The sequence below is a fragment of the Salmo salar genome, chromosome 12 (assembly GCF_965601325.2).
Source record: "Salmo salar chromosome 12, fSalSal1, whole genome shotgun sequence".
Classification (NCBI taxonomy): domain Eukaryota; kingdom Metazoa; phylum Chordata; class Actinopteri; order Salmoniformes; family Salmonidae; genus Salmo; species Salmo salar.
The window spans coordinates 62628911-62645930 of record NC_138302.1 but is presented as its reverse complement, the minus strand read 5'-3'; the positions used below and the strand labels follow the sequence as shown (position 1 = coordinate 62645930).

General features: G+C 42.3%; 1 protein-coding gene across 2 annotated transcripts in view; it reads left to right on the top strand.

The window, feature by feature from the left end:
- The window catches only part of LOC106565408 (serine/threonine-protein phosphatase 6 regulatory ankyrin repeat subunit C), a 42677-nt gene that overhangs the window by 4913 nt on the left and 20744 nt on the right, over positions 1–17020 (top strand). For both annotated transcript variants that reach the window (XM_014132507.3, XM_014132506.3), the window contains exons 3-11: positions 1557–1635; positions 2441–2511; positions 2750–2950; positions 3185–3272; positions 3838–3980; positions 4231–4443; positions 4721–4799; positions 5682–5796; positions 16853–16935. In XM_014132507.3, the coding sequence (XP_013987982.1) occupies positions 1557–1635; positions 2441–2511; positions 2750–2950; positions 3185–3272; positions 3838–3980; positions 4231–4443; positions 4721–4799; positions 5682–5796; positions 16853–16935 (1072 nt within the window). The remainder of the gene's footprint in view (positions 1–1556; positions 1636–2440; positions 2512–2749; positions 2951–3184; positions 3273–3837; positions 3981–4230; positions 4444–4720; positions 4800–5681; positions 5797–16852; positions 16936–17020) is intronic.

The following is a 17020-nucleotide window of genomic DNA, read 5'->3' as shown; positions in this document are numbered from 1 at the left end:
TATACTTTGCATTTGTCATGGAGTCAATATTTGGCAGAGGTCAAATATTATACCACTGTAAATACCCAGTTGTGGCCACTAGACCTGGGGCTGTATTCAATCACTACTTAAAGTCAAAAGAAGATTCTGTTCAAGCACAGCAAAAAAAAAAAAACTGTTTAATTAATATGCAGTTGAGCTTCCTGTACTTCACTTTCACATAGTTTTGTTGCCTTACTGCATCCAAACATGAATTCTTGCAATGCAAGACAGATGACATATTTGCCGTGTACGACCAAAACCCACAGGGATCCTTGTCCTTAAACAGCCTCTCTTCCCGGAGGCCTAAAATTCTCACGCGGCCTCCAGTCAGTCAGTCAGTGATTGAATGATGCGTATGGAGAATAAGACTGTGATTTCCTTACTAGGGCTGCAATGAGTGAGGGCTGAGCCATGAGTCATTCACTTGTGGGTTTACACTGACTGCACACATTCCAGTATGGAGGACACGGTCAGCTAACAGGCTAGAGATGCCTGAGCAATTTTACTCACAGAGGTGGATTTCAAGCCCTTCTTTCGTTGCCTGGCTACTCAGACTCCTTGCACTGCCACACGCTATAACGTTAGTTTCTTCTCTGCAACGAGTCTGGATCTGAGTACCTCCCAATGATTTCTAGAATGCGATCACATTCGAACCATTCTGATTGGTCACAAAAACCGATTGGTTAGTCCAGAGTCAAAACACACGTGGGTATGCTGCGTTTTGAAACACACGTGGGTATGCCGTGTTTTGAAACACACGTGGGTATGCCGCGTTTTGAAACACACGTGGGTATGCCGCGTTTTGAAACACGTGGGTATGCCGTGTTTTGAAACACACGTGGGTATGCCGTGTTTTGAAACACACGTGGGTATGCCGCGTTTTGAAACACACGTGGGTATGCCGCGTTTTGAAACACGTGGGTATGCCGCGTTTTGAAACACGTGGGTATGCCGCGTTTTGAAACACACGTGGGTATGCCGCGTTTTGAAAGTTAGAGGTTAGTTAGAGATGATCCAATCGCTGATGACTTTATGTACAACGGCACTCATTTTGACGTCAACACGAACTTCTTCAACGATGGCAGTCTCAGACTGAAGTATGTAGCAAACATCGAGAGCAGTGGAAGAATTCAGTTGGAGTTGCCAGGGAAATTCTTTCAGTTTGCGGAATAAAAAAATCAGGTCTACCTCCTTGCAAAATGATTAGATGCAGCAGACGATTATTTTGTGAGACAAAAGTTCCACTGTGCATTCATATTGAATATTCTTTTTACTTGAATTTTTTTGCAGGATGATGGCAATTCTATTTATGTATTTTCAATATCCTGCAATTGAAAGCTATTTTACATAGTTAGTATGAAGTTCAAACCTGTCATGTTAGATGTAGCATGTCTTATATTCTTTGGCTTTGGGGTTTATCGTTCAACTCACTGTTTGTTTTTAATACACTGCCTTAGGATGATATCAGAACCAACAGTAGGCTTAAATCTGGGCTCTTGCTAACTGTTGTTTCTCTGTCTGCTGTCTCTCCTCAGGACCAAGAACGCCGTACCCCCTTACATGCTGCTGCGTGTTTGGGCGATGTTCACATTATGGACCTTCTCATTAATTCAGGTAACGTTCTCCAGCATGAGACAGGCCGTTTTCAGAGGGATTCGCATTGTTCACTCAATTATCCCTATCCTATTGTTGAATAAAGGACAGTTAATCATATCTGTTGGAATATACAAGTAGCAGTGAAACCCTTCCCTCTTGTCAATGAGGATAAGAAGCCTTATCCTAAAGGTAAATACTGATAATGAAATCAGAGAAGTGTGCGAATGTTACTGACCATCTGAGATCTGAGGTCCATTGTGATTGGCTGAATTAGTATTGAAAATTTGTTCCATCTGCATATTTTCTTTTTTAATCAGTTGAGCTGTGCTACAGAATAGTTGACGGAGTTCGTCCTCTATCTCTCACTCTCTATCTCTCACTCTCTCACTCTCTATCTCTCACTCTCTCACTCTCTATCTCTCTCACTCTCACTCTCTATCTCTCACTCTCTATCTCTCTCTATCTCTCTCTCACTCTCTATCTCTCTCTCACTCTCTATCTCTCTCTCACTCTCTATCTCTCTCTCACACTCTCTATCTCTCTCTCACACTCTCTCTCTCACTCTCTCTCTCTCTCACTCTCTCTCTCTCTCACTCTCTATCTCTCTCACTCTCTATCTCTCTCTCACTCTCACTCTCTCTCTCTCTCACTCTCTATCTCTCTCACTCTCTATCTCTCTCACTCTCTATCTCTCTCACTCTCTATCTCTCTCACTCTCTATCTCTCTCTCACTCTCTATCTCTCTCTCACTCTCTATCTCTCTCTCTCTCTCTCTCTCTCTCTCTCTCTCTCACTCTCTCTTGCTCGCTCCTCTCTCTCTCAGGTGCTAGTATTAACGCTAAGGACCAAGGCTGGCGGACTCCCCTGCATCGGGCAGCTGCCTCACAGAACGAAGTAAGACTATCTTTGCAGGACAGTGCCATGTCAAATACAATATGTAAAACCTGCTACAGTCATTTACCTGGAATTCCTCATCAGTCTAAATAGCACTTCTCAGGGCTCATTTTCTTAGGTAATCAATATGGCAGATAAATTCATCTTCTCTCCTTCCTTGAATGAGTAGCTATATGAATGTCGGTGATGAAGTCGCACTCCTCGTACTTTTTATTTATTCTCCTACCGTCTTTCCCAGAAGGCCGTGGGGCTGCTGCTGAGACAGGATGCGGAGGTCAATGCCCGGGATAAATTCTGGCAGACGCCGTTGCACGTGGCTGCGGCCAACCGGGCCACACGATGCGCTGAGGCTCTCATCCCCAAGCTGAGCAGCCTGAATGTGGCGGACCGCTCCGGCAGAACGGCTCTGCACCATGCTGCACACAGCGGCCACGTGGAGGTCAGGGGTCACAGCGGGGGTTTACGGTCATAGGGTGGAGGGTTTTGAGTAATACTGAAATGGCACTCAATCCCCTATTTAGTTCACTATTTTTGACCAGGACCCGCATAGTACCCACTATACAGGGAATAGGTGCCATTTCAGACGTAGCCTAGGTGTTGAATTGCTCTTCCTCTACTCAGAAAGGTGTCTTACTGTGCTCGTTTTAACTCACTATCTCCTGTCTGTATCCAGATGGTGAATTTGCTCCTCAACAAAGGGGCCAACCTGAGTGCCAGCGATAAGAAGGAGAGGCAGCCAATCCACTGGGCCGCATACCTTGGTGGGTGGGACCTTAGAATGGACACTTCCTGAAATTGACACACTTTCCTCTCCTTGTTCAAGAGGCTTGGCCTGAGCAAAGGCACTGAGCAGATTCACTGATCTGCCAATCAACTTGCAAACTTCCCATCAAGGGATTAGGGTTGTCACGATACCAGTATCCCGATACCAGATTTTCCATGGCAAAAAAGAAAACACAAATTGGACTAAACTCTATTGTCCTATAGAAAACGACTTTATGTAAAATTGTGGGTGCTATAGCTTGTAAAATAAACAAATGTGACTAGGTGACAAATTTAATGCTGTTTGGTTCTAGCTTTGGTTGGTTTTCCTCAAGAAATTAAATCCTCCATGTTTTGTTTCCTTGCCACGATACGTCCGAGTATCGTGATACTGCTAGCGTGACAACCCTACAGGGGATCCTCGTCTACAAAGATAAGCAAACCTGTGCCAAATTGCATATCCTCACGCACAAACAGAAAATTGCCAAGGCTTTCGTTAACCTGTCTGTGGGTCTGTAGTGTCTGTATGTTCCATGAATGTATGGTTGTCTCCTCTTCCCTCAGGGCATCTGCAGATCGTGAAGCTTCTTGTGTCGCGGAGCGCGGACGCCATGTGCAGGGACAAGCGCGGTTATACCCCGCTCCACGCCGCAGCTGCCAGCGGCCAGATTGAGGTGGTCAAGTACCTGCTGCGGCTGGGGTCAGAGGTGAGGGGCCAGGGGGTGGGGCTCCATACGGTCACCATCATAAGGTCACTCAATCTGTCGTGTGGCTTCCTATTGTTGAATTCTTTGCTTGTGTGTTTAAAAAAAAAAAAAAAATGTTTTTACAAAGGTGCATTCCTAGTATAATATTTAGGTTAGGGCCTATCAGGGAAATCTTCAGGCCCTATAACCATCCCATCTCCCACCACCATGTCACCATCTCATTTCTGCCTTTTCTTTGTCTCCACGTCAGATTGATGAGCCTAACGCCTTTGGGAACACAGCGCTCCACATGGCGTGCTACACGGGCCAGGAGGCGGTGGCCAACGAGCTGGTGAACCGCGGCGCCAACGTCAACCAGCCCAACCACCACGGCGGCACGCCGCTGCACCTGGCCGCTGTCTCAACCAATGGGGCGCTCTGCCTCGAGCTGCTAGTCAACAATGGTGCTGACGTCAACATGCAGGTCAGTCGGAGGACGCCCGGGAAATGAGGGAATAAGGGATTGGTTGCACCCCAAATGGCACCCTATTCCATATATAGTGCACAATGGGCCCTGGACAAAAGTAGTGCACTATATAAGGAATAGGCTGCCATTTGGGAGTCTTAGTCAACAGATGGCAGAAGTGGCATTTATAAACAAGGATATTTTGAATAACGTCCCAAGTTGTTTTGTGTATGGTTGAGGTAAATCGATTATTTTCATAACAAGAAATGTTTTTGTTTCTCACTTTCTCTCACAGAGTAAAGAAGGGAAGAGCCCTTTGCACATGGCCGCTATTCACGGGCGCTTCACCCGCTCCCAGATCCTTATCCAAAACGGTAACCACGCACACATCATAAAACACTATTATCTCACACTACACTTCAAATACAAGGATAGTGTGTTTGTGAAAAGTGCCTGCAGTATTTCAGGGGCAAACTTCAGTTGAAGCGCACCAGCCGAACACACCCAACACTCATCCTCCAGCCCATAGCAACCACCACAACACCAACAGCCGAACACACCCAACACTCATCCTCCAGCCCATAGCAACCACCACAACACCAACAGCCGAACACACCAACACTCATCCTCTAGCCCATAGCAACCACCATAACACCAACAGCCGAACACACCAACACTCATCCTCCAGCCCATAGCAACCACCACAACACCAACAGCCGAACACACCCAACACTCATCCTCCAGCCTATAGCAACCACCACAACACCAACAGCCGAACACACCCAACACTCATCCTCCAGCCCATAGCAACCACCACAACACCAACAGCCGAACACACCAACACTCATCCTCTAGCCCATAGCAACCACCATAACACCAACAGCCGAACACACCAACACTCATCCTCCAGCCCATAGCAACCACCACAACACCAACAGCCGAACACACCCAACACTCATCCTCCAGCCTATAGCAACCACCACAACACCAACAGCCGAACACACCAACACTCATCCTCTAGCCCATAGCAACCACCATAACACCAACAGCCGAACACACCAACACTCATCCTCCAGCCCATAGCAACCACCACAACACCAACAGCCTGATGGCATCTCATAACTGTGTGAAAAACAATATGGTGCAAATGTCCTCTGCCTCTAACTCTCTCTCTGTCTCTCTCTCTCTCTCTCTCTGTCTCTCTCTCTCTGTCTCTCTCTCTCTCTGTGTCTCTCTCTCTCTGTGTGTGTGTGCAGGTGGGGATATAGACTGTGTAGATAAATATGGCAATACTCCCCTTCACGTTGCTGCAAAGCACGGCCACGAGCTGCTGATCAGCACCCTGATGACGAACGGTGCTGACACAGCCAGGTGAGAGACTGTTTTCCATAAGCGCGGCTACTTTCCACTTCATAAATTAGCTGCTCTTTTCATTTAAAAGTTTCAATTTGCTAGTCAGAGAAGTCTATATAGCCTTCTCCTGCGAGAATGAACGTATGCATCTTCTAGTGATCTATTAATAGGACAGGCGCCTGTCAGTCACAAAGCGAGCTACGACAGGAAACGCCGCAGGGCCAAAAGCATCTTAACGCTAGAACCGCCATATTCCAACGGCCAAAAAAATCTGCCCCTCCCCCAAAAAAGCGATGTCCTGCCCCTTCCCTGACTTTTCCTAAATGTTTGTATTTCACACTGCTCATTTGTCAGAATTTTGAAATAACAGTATTGAGAGCCTTTTTACCTGTTTTCTTTCCACACCTATTCCTAACTTAACAGCCAAGACAATGTACCCAGCCAGGCGCTAATGCGTCTTTCTCCTCACTGAATTACAAATGAATGAATGTGCGATAATTGTGCACCTCCACAATGGAATTTAAATGAGGCCTAACTGAATGAGAAGGAGGGTGAAGAGGTTGATTTCATTTAGAAAGACAATAGTCTAATGATGAGGTTGTTATGCCTATTAATCAGCAGCAAATCATTTGACCGAGCGCCTTGGGGGGTTGATGCCATTCTCTTTTACACTTTTACTTTAAAAATAAGCTGTTATGGGACTGTTTTATTTTACTATAACTCTTACTTATCAAATTTATCGTAAAGGAAAGGAAAAAACATGCTACGTGTTGCAGTAGACCTTTTAGAATAATGCAAAACACATCCTTGACTCTATCCAACTTGATGAGCGGGAAACAAACGATGCCAGTCAGCCTTCACGGCCGGCCAATCAAGACTACACCTAAACAAATTTCACACATAATAAAACGTTAGCCTATAGCCAATCTGATGAGCATATTCTGCAGTTTCTATTACGCTTAGCTTTGTCAAGTAACTCTCATAATTCAAGAGGTGCAGCTCTATTTCCAAATGTATCCATGCTTCCAAATGTATCCGTGCTGTCTATGCATTCAGCACATGACCACCCGCGGGGTAGCATTGCTCTTGCTACTGTCGTGTCTTTGGGGTAACATTAAACTGAAGACATGTTTATCAATTAACTCCCTGTAATTATTATCACGCGATTAAACTGATTAATCGTTTAATTGTAATTAACTAGGAGATCGGGGCACCAAGGAGAATATTCAGATTACAAAGCTATAATTTTCCTAATATAACTTTCCTATTTTATAATATAGGCCGATTATCTTCTGGTTTAAATGGTGTATTTTACCTCGCGTTCAGTCTCATTCCAAACGTCGTAAATTGTTGTATCTGCACGAACCCAGTCTTTACTAAAATCATCCATACATCAATTGTCTTAAAATCATTTATTTACTACACTAAGTAATTAACAGAGAACATACAAACAGTAATTATCGTCACAAAGGATTGGTAGCGTAATGTGCCCTAATGGGCTAAACAGGCAGGTCGGCCTGTTGAACAATGGATCATAAAAGTCAGCTGAGGATGCACACCTACAGAGTTCATTAATATTAACAATTGAAGGCTCACTCATTCGGGAACAATTGCAATCAATATATATTTACGCTCAGTGTGTCGTTCTGATTCTTGTTGGAGAGTTCTGTTCTGTTGGGGAGTTTTGTCCGCGTTCTCTCTCTCTCTCTCTCTCTCTCTCTCTCTCTCTCTCTCTCTCTCTCTCTCTCTCTCTCTCGGTTAGAATGGATCTTATAGAGCGACATTCATTAATGTCGTCATAGAATGGATGTTTCGTTGGTCTTCGCGTTCGATGATATAATTTACTTAGCTGCAGACTAATAATTAATATCAAAGACTTGTTCTTATTCTGTCGGTCTCGATAGTCTAAAAGTTAACCACGTGGTGTAGTTCACTTTCAGTAGAGGAATTGGATGGTAAAACCTATTGGCCATGGAGTGGAGGCCTGGTCTGGAGAAATGTAAATCAGGGTGGGTTTTATAGTGACCCTTGAACAGGCTTGTCAAATGACGCCTGGTCCTGTATGTGTCCCTGGGGGCGTGCCTATGACTGAGTTAGACTTGGTTACAGAAATACAATTCTATCACATTACATCAGTACATAGCATCTCAATGTATTACAAAAGCTTTATCCTTATTAATACATTCTATACAACCATTATGATGCAAGTCTCAAGCTGAGGCTATTATATAAACAGTTTTATGGTAATATGGCTATATTGTCTCTTCTGAGTATCACACAATTGTACCAAGCGGACCAGTTCGTAGCTGGATTCTTCACCAATCTTCCATACCTTCTCCAGAACACACATGTCGCTCGGTTCTCCAATTCTATGAGTTGGAAGAATTTCCTTTGTCTCTCTATGAAACATGTGGTAGGAGATTCTCCTCTTAGGGTTTTTACAACCCTTTCACACAGGGCCTGGGTTGGGGGGAAGGTAGGTTGGGGAATGGTACAAAGGGGAGGGGGTCAACTGTCCCTCCTGTACCCAAAGAGGCCAACGTCATGACACTACTAAGCAAAAACGAGTAACATAAGAAAATTCAAATATGCTGTTCTGTTGTCAATGGATGAGTGGGCGACAGAAACCAGGTAGAAACTGATAATGGTGTATGTGACTTCACTGGACTGGATGATGAGGAGAGTGAAGAGGGTGATTGAATTTGATTGATCTGAATTTTGAGTGTGAAGATGATTTGAATTTATAACAATAGTGTAATTATTCTAAAGAATTGTGGGCGGTCTAATTATTTTATTATGAAAAGCTGGAAATTGTATGTAATTTCCCCTCAGAGTCAAATCACACACGGCGTACAACATACAATGTGTGTAGTTCACAATGGCAAGCCGAACCAAACGAATGGACGCACTGACAGCATTGCAAACGGTGCAGAATTTAGATGAGTTGGAGCCGGATAGAGGATCAGTTTTGAGTTTGAAATTGATGTGGAGTCATTTTGATCTGATCGGTATGGGATTGACTTTTTCACGAGAGGCCGTGCCACGCAACCGCCTCAGAGTATGTGACACCTTCGGCAGGTGTACACGGAACAAGGCCCGTGAAAACGATGTGCAGTGCAATCGATTTTGTTTGTGGGGCTTGCTCACACGAAGCCCCAAAGCTGTGTGCTGAGTGTGGGCCCAAAGCATGAAGAGAAAACGAGATATGGTTCATGCATAATGGCACGCGTATAAGGGCACAATAGTGTCCAGTACAATCAACAAATGTATATCTTGTCAACTTTTTATATCTTGTCATGAATTCGTAAAGTATTCGTAAAGTATTCAGACCCCTTCACCTTTTCCACATTTTGTTACATTACAGCCTTATTCTAAAATTTCCCTCATCAATCTACACACCATAACCCATAATGAGAAAGTGAAAACAGGTTTTTCGAAATTTTTGCAAATGTATTAACAATAAAAAACATACCTAATTTATATAAGTATTCATCAGACCCTTCGCTATGAGACTTGAAATTGAGCTCAGGTGCATCCTGTTTCCATTGATCATCTTTGAGCTGTTTCTACAACTTGGAGTCCACCTGTGGTAAATTCAATTGATTGGACATGATCTGGAAAGGCACACACCTGTCTATATAAGGTCCCACAGTTGACAGTGCATGTCAGAGCAAAAACCAAGCCATGAGGTCAAAGGAATTGTCTGTAGAGCTCCAAGACAGGATTGTGTCGATGCACAGATCTGGGGAAGAGTGCCAAAAACATTCTGCAGCGTTGAAGGTCCCCAAGAACACAGTGGCTTCCATCATTCTTAAATGGAAGAAGTTTGTAACCACCAAGACTCTTCCTAGAGCTGGCCGCTCTGACAAACTGAGCAATCGTGGGAGAAGGGCCTTGGTCAGGGAGGTGACCAAGAACCCGATGGTCACTCTGACAGAGCTCCAGAGTTCCTCTATGGAGATGGGAGAACCTTCCAGAAGGACAACTATCTCTGCAGCACTCCGCCAATCAGGCCTTTATGGTAGATTGGACAGCCGGAAGCCACTCCTCAGTAGATTCTATGGTCTGATGAAACCAAGATTGAACTCTTTGGCCTCAATGCCAAGTGTCACATCTGCAGGAAACCTGGCACAATCCCTATGGTGATGCATGATGGTGGCAGCATCATGCTGTGGGGTTGTTTTTCAGCTGCAGGGACTGGGAGACTAGTCAGGATTGAGGGAAAGATGAACGGAGCAAAGTACAGAGAGATCCTTGATGAAAACCTGCTTCAGAGCGCTCAGACCTCAGACTGGGGCGAAGGTTCACCATCCAACAGGACAACAACCATATGTAAACATCCAAGACAACGCAGGAGTGGCTTCGGGACAAGTCTCTGAATGTCCTTGAGTGACCCAGCCAGAGCCCAGACTTGAACCCGATCGAACATCTCTAGATAGACCTGAAAATAGCTGTGCAGCGACGCTCCCCGTCCAACCTGACAGAGCTTGAGAGGATCTGCAGAGAAGAATAGGAGAAACTCCCCAAATACAGGTGTGCCAAGCTTGTAGCGTCATACCCAATAAGACCCGAGGCTGTATCGCTGCCAAAGGTGCTTCAACAAAGTACTGAGTAAAGGGTCTGAATACTTAGGTAAATGTGATATTTCATTATTTATTTTTTTAAATTTGCAAACATTTCTAAAAAAAAAACTTTTTTTGCTTTGTCATTATGGGGTGTTGTGTATAGATTAATGAAGTAAAAAAAAAACCCGATTTAATCAATTTTAGAATAAGGCTGTAACGTAACACAATGTGGTAAAAGTCAAGGGGTCTGAATTTTCCGAATGCACTGTATTTCCACAAATATTTATTTATGCAGTTCATCCTTTACAATTCTTCATGCACTGGTGCTTTTGTTTAGGATTACAGCAAATCATTTCACCTGCGCACCTGGCTGGTTATATTATGTTTTTTGTTTTGTCAAAAGAAGCTGTAACTGGACTTTTTTAATGACTTTAACTCTATTACTAATCGAATCTACAAATCTAAATTTGATCAAATGGATTACACTGCAAGGTTTTTATTGGAAGGGAAACTAAAATAGACTATAGGCCTACGTATTTTGTAGGACTTAGTCAAGGATATGTTTTGTATAATTCTACAATCTAAACAAATAACTATTGGTATTTCAAAAATATATATATATATTTCCACAAATATTTCTTCATGCCGTTAATCCTTTCTAATAGTTGATGCACTATTTATCAATCGTTTGTGCTTATGTTTGCGGCATCTTGCGGGTTGATATGCATCTGATGCATATGCTAAAGGAGACGCCTCGAAATGATGTCTAGCGGGTTCTTATAGGCTGAAAGGCCTTAAGATGCTTTTGGGAATCAGGGCCCTGGTTTGTCAGTCTGCAGTCTCTCCCGCCTCTCGGTACCCGTGTTATTTTTGTGCGCTGTGGTTGACTTCAGTCAAATTTCTTTTCACGGAGGAGGGAGAGCATGATGCTTCTTCATCTCCTGTGAGTGAATTTACACATCCCATGTAATGTAAGTGGTAACGATGAGTTGAAATCCACTTAATTATTGTTTTGTGGCACATTTCATTTATTTTCTTTTGCGTGTTTCATAGGCCTATAGCCAGCCACAGAGTTGGGCGCATAGGCTATTTACTGTTTCTTTGATTGACGACCGAACGGTGTCGAACTGACTGAATAAAGTCAATCTCCTATATCCCTTTGCTATTCATAAATCATACAATGTAGGTGTATTTCCATGGTATCGCAACGGAACAAGTAAACTCAAGATCTTGTTTGTATTTTCCTGGGATTCTAAGCCTATGTCGAGTCTTGCCAGTGACTGGTCAGTGTAGCCTAGTGATGGGTTGTTCGCCAACTAACGGCTCTTTTTGAACAGATCTTTCATTCTAACGTTTGTAAAAAATTATCTGAAAAATACAACACTAGTGCATTCGGAAAGTATTCAGGCAGGACCGACTTTGGGAAACCTTGTTTTAGGTTATTGTCCTGCTGAAAAGTTAATTCATCTCCCAGTGTCTGGTGAAAAGCAGACTGAACCAGGTTTTCCTCTAGGATTTTGCTTGTTATCTCCATTACGTTTCTTTTTTTATCCTGAAAAACTCCCCAGTCCTTAACGATTACAAGCATACCCATAACATGATGCAGACACCACTATGCTTGAAAATATGGAGAGTTGTACTTAGTAATGTGTTTGTATTGGATTTGCTGCAGACAGAATATTTTGAATTGCTTTGTCACTTTTTGTAGTATTACTTTAGTGCCTTGTCGCAAACAGGATGCATGTCATGGAATATGTTTATTCTTTACACAGGCTTTCTTTTCATCCTGTCAATTAGGTTAGTATTGTTGTTAGTATCCATCCTCAGTAAAAATCTCATACCCCAAATGTCAAGGGGTATGAATGCACTATCTGGTTGCTTCAAGTTGTATATTTACGGTCTTTAATGTATTGCGTTGTCATCTACTCCAATATCAATGTTAGTCAATTATAGCCTAGTTCATTAAATGGCCTGCTCCATATTTGCAAAATATGTTTGCAGTCCACATTGTTCTGATTGCATTGCTTCAATATATAAATACATTGTTCAACAGGCTATAGAACTCACACTGATATATGGGCTAGGCCTACTGTAAATTGCCGTCTGTGGACATGCCAAACGTAGTCAATAAGAAAGCTTAAATTCACTAGGCTATTGGTAATCAAATTCTAATTAAAACAAAACAACAACTTGTTTTAAAATAGGCTATGTCTAAATACAGTTCTAGGAACCATAATTGCTCCCTGTTTTGATGTAAAACCTGCCATAGTCTAAGTTGCCTTGTCTGTATTATATACCCATATAATATATTATATACCCATATAATACAGACAAGGCAACTTAGACTATGGCAGGTTTTACACACATCAAAACTTTTCACATCCTATATAAAAAGAAAGGGGGAATGTCCACTCACCGTTATACTGCCCCCAAATAATATTTTATAAACATCTTACAGATAGTATTCACAGAGGTCCTAATCTCTCGTTTCATGATGGGCATGGACACATGTAGCCTACATCATGGAGGGGGCTTTAACCTCTCCAGCGTCTCATCCCGTCAGCGGGATCAAAATCCAGCGAAAAATCATATCGCCAATTAGCATTAAAAAAAAATCAATTTCAAAAAAAAAAAATGAATATATATATTTTTTTATAGATACACCTCTCCTGAATCGACCCACGTCGTCCGATTTCAAAAAGGTTTTACAGGAAAAGCAAATCATTAGATTATGTTAGATGAGTCCATCGTAAAAAGCAGCAACAGCCATTTTCCGACCAACCACTTGCATCACATATAACCAAAAAACAGCTAAATGCAGCACTAACCTTTTACAAACTTCATCAGATGACACACCTAAGACATCATGTTACACAATGCATGCATTCTTTTGTTCAATAAAGGTCATATTTATATATAAAAACAGCATTTTACATCGGCGTCTGACGTTGACTAACGAATTTCCCCTCAAATGCGTCCCGGGAAACAATGCTACAATTCCCTAAATTACTATCCTATAACGATTTTTTAAATTTATATTGTCAATCTAACATTTATAGATGAATATCTCTTGAGAACACCTGTCATACCAGATTTTAAATTAACTTTACTGGGTAATCACACTTTGCGATAAAAGGAGATGCGATACTCAGAAAATGAGCTCGGCGCCATCTTGGAACAATCGCATGTCACATCTCATCTTGTATAATATTGTCAATAATCGCCTACCTTTAGTTGTCTTCATCAGAAAGAATCCCAGGTCCACAACAGATGTATTTTCGGTCGAAAAAGTCCATACTTCACGTTCCATTAGCCTGCTGTTGGTAGCAGGCTAATGGGCTCTCTCCAAATTCTCCGATGTGCGCAGGGCTGAAGTTTCGGATAAAATGATTCTCCCGCCTGTAGGTTCGTTCAAACATGTCAAACGTTGTAAAACATTAATCTTCAGGGCCTGTAACACCAAGAGAGCCAATAAGATTCGAGGGGGATGATTTAATTGTCTTTCAAACCGTTTCCAAAGGTGGGGGTAGACATGGCCGCCGGCGTCATAATGGTGATGGCCCATCCCCTGTGACCAATTTCCAATGAGTCTCATTCACTGAGTTTCGACTGTATAAGGCTCAAACCACTGTGAAAAGACTGGCGACATCTAGTGGAAGCAATAGGAAGTGCTCACTGAACCATGGTTAACGGTGTGATTTATAGGGAAAGATGAGAAGTCGAGTCCACAATTCTGAATTCCACTTCCTGTTTCAATCGGTCTCGGGGTTTTGACTGCCATTTGAGTTCTGTTATACTCACAGACACCATTCAAACAGTTTTAGAAACTTTAGGGTGTTTTCTATCCATATATAATAAGTATATGCATGCCCTAGCTTCTGAGTTTGATTAGTAGGCCGTTGAAAATGGGAACGATTTTTTTTCAAAATGCGCTGTGGCGCCCCCTATCCTAGGGTATCCTCAATTTAAGCACATCCAAAACAGAAGCTGCATGGCTAAAATAATTTAGGCCTACCTACAATACATAGATAAAAGTTCATGTCAGCTCACTGTTTTGCTCCTCTTAAACTTGATATTTTAATAAAACTTTGGTAATTTAAGATTTATTTCCAAGCTGTCTCACGAGCCAAACCCTTTATCGACAGTCTTGACTACTTGGTGATTACATTGGGCAGGACCCAAAAAAAACAGCCTTCATTGAGAGGGGAGGCTATGCTTGGTTTTTAATCAAATAAAAATCACATTACTCTTGTTCCATGTGCGTATGGGCGGTGTGCATCATGTCTGGATGGGCTGCATTTCCTCTGTCAAAATGCATGCCATAACCACCCGCGTTACCCCTTAAACCAGCTTTTGGTTGGTCTTAAAGAAGCTGGCTTTAATAGGTCAAAATTGCCATTGAATGTGTGTTTGTCACTAGTACCGCCTTAACGCCAGCGGAAAATAGAGCCCTAATTGTCCACAGCAGCAGAGCCAATAAAATACATAATTTGAAGAACAAACATTGTGGCAATTCATATTTTGCGGTACTGTAAATATGAAGAGATGACTGGTTTTAATGTTAAAAATGGTTCTCTTACTTAGAAAATAGTCCTGATCATCTAGGTCTAGACGATAACAAAAACAACACACTGAATTCATACATTTTCAGTAATTTTAATTGTAAAATAATGTCTTTCTACTCAGTAACACGACTAATTTTACCAATCTGGGAGGTAAAGTCTAGAGTTGGGTGACATCCAGATTTTCATATCGTCATACCGTCCTTCTCTCATCCCGGGATTTACGGTATTACCGTTTTAGTACACAAGGGGGTGCTAAAATGTTTAAAAAGCCCATTGGGTGTCTATTACAGAATGCTAGCAAAATTAGCACAATAGCACATTTCCATAGAGGCTGCTAGCTAAATATGCTAATGATAATGCTAACGAGCGCAAACAGAAATGAACTAATTGCGAAGATGGGCAATCCAGATCACACACATAGATGGTAGCTACCAAATGTCATTTTTGGTGAGTTTGGACATTTTTCAAGCGAATGTGAAAGAGACATTGTCAAATTAACAACGTTTTGATGCATGCTTGTCTGAAGGAAGAGATGCATGTGTACACGCTTTGTCTGTGTGGAGTCGCTAGGGCAATGGGCCTGCCTGCTCCGCTCAGAACAGGAGAGGAGCAGGCTGAGGAGCCGAGAAAGGAGAGGAGAAAAAAACGCAAGGAAATCAAATCAAAGTTTATTTGTCACGTGTGCGCCAAATACAACAGGTGTAGACCTTAGTGAAATGCTTACTTACAGGCTCTAACCAAGTGTGTGTGTGTGTGTGTAAAGAAATAAAACAACAGTAAAAAAAACTCATCCAAAGCGCTTTGACTTCTCAAAACCGTCAGAAAGCTCACACTATATGATGCCCCGTCTCCTTATTAATTCAGCCACTTAGCTAACTAGTTAAACCAAATACACAGCTGGACTCACCAGCTCCCGCTTTCTCCAGTTGTGGAACTATGGTAAGCTTCATAATGTAAAATGATGTGACAAGAATGCAATTTTCTTTATCCCCTAGCGTATTGCACAAGTTGATTGCAGGTATTTACTTTAAAAAAAGTAGCTTAAAATTTTCACATTTATTGAAAAACTTAAAAGAAATAGGTTTGACGGTATTGAAAAAGCCTCCCGTGGCCACTTCCAAATACCCAGTATATGGTATATACGCTATTCTGCACAAGCCTATACGGGATTCTGCCCAAGCCTAGTAAAGTTGTTAAAGTATTCAATAATTTAACTTTGTGTTTCGGATGGAATTAAGGCATTAGAATGTACCAGAGGCCACCAAAATAGAACTCGATCGGCAAAAAAAGAAAATTGGGGGGGGGCATGCTATCCTATATTTATTTATGGAAAACGCTGCTCACGCACACACACACACACACACACACACACACACACACACACACACACACACACAAATGTTTTGTTCTTCTATCCTCGTGGGGACCTAAAATAGATTTCCATTCAAAATCCTATTTTCTCTAACCTAACCCCTAAACTTAACCCAACTCCTAACCCCTTACCCTAATTGTAAACCTAACCCCTAAGCTTAAAATAGCCTTTGTCGTCATGGGGACATAGGAAATGTCCCCACAATGGATCGTTTTGCTATCCTTGTGGGGACTTTTTGAGATTTTTGGTCCCCTCAAGGATAGAATAACCGACACACATATACACAATCAGGTTACAGAAAAGACACAATTCAGGTGTAGAAAAACAGTATTTATGGCAGAACAAGGACATCTCTCCTGAGAGAACGTTGTCAGAAGATCAGCTCTTCCACTGCTTATGCAACATAATGGTCATCTCAACAGAACTAGCAGCAAAGCTCGCATTCCTCTTCTAGTTAACATTGTATGTTACATATTTGAGACGATACAGTATCTGATCTCCTTGCCCGTCTTATATCTTCCCGTATCCATCTGGGTCATTCTCTCTCTCTCTCTCTCTCTCTCTCTCTGTAGGCAAGGGATTCATGGGATGTTTTCGTTGCATTTGGCTGTGCTCTACGGGTTTTCAGACTGTTGTCGCAAGTTACTCTCCTCAGGTAAGTCTATAGACTGAAATTGTTGTTTGTGTAATGGAGACGGATCATGTTTCATGGATGTGTACATTCTATCTGACCTAAGTAG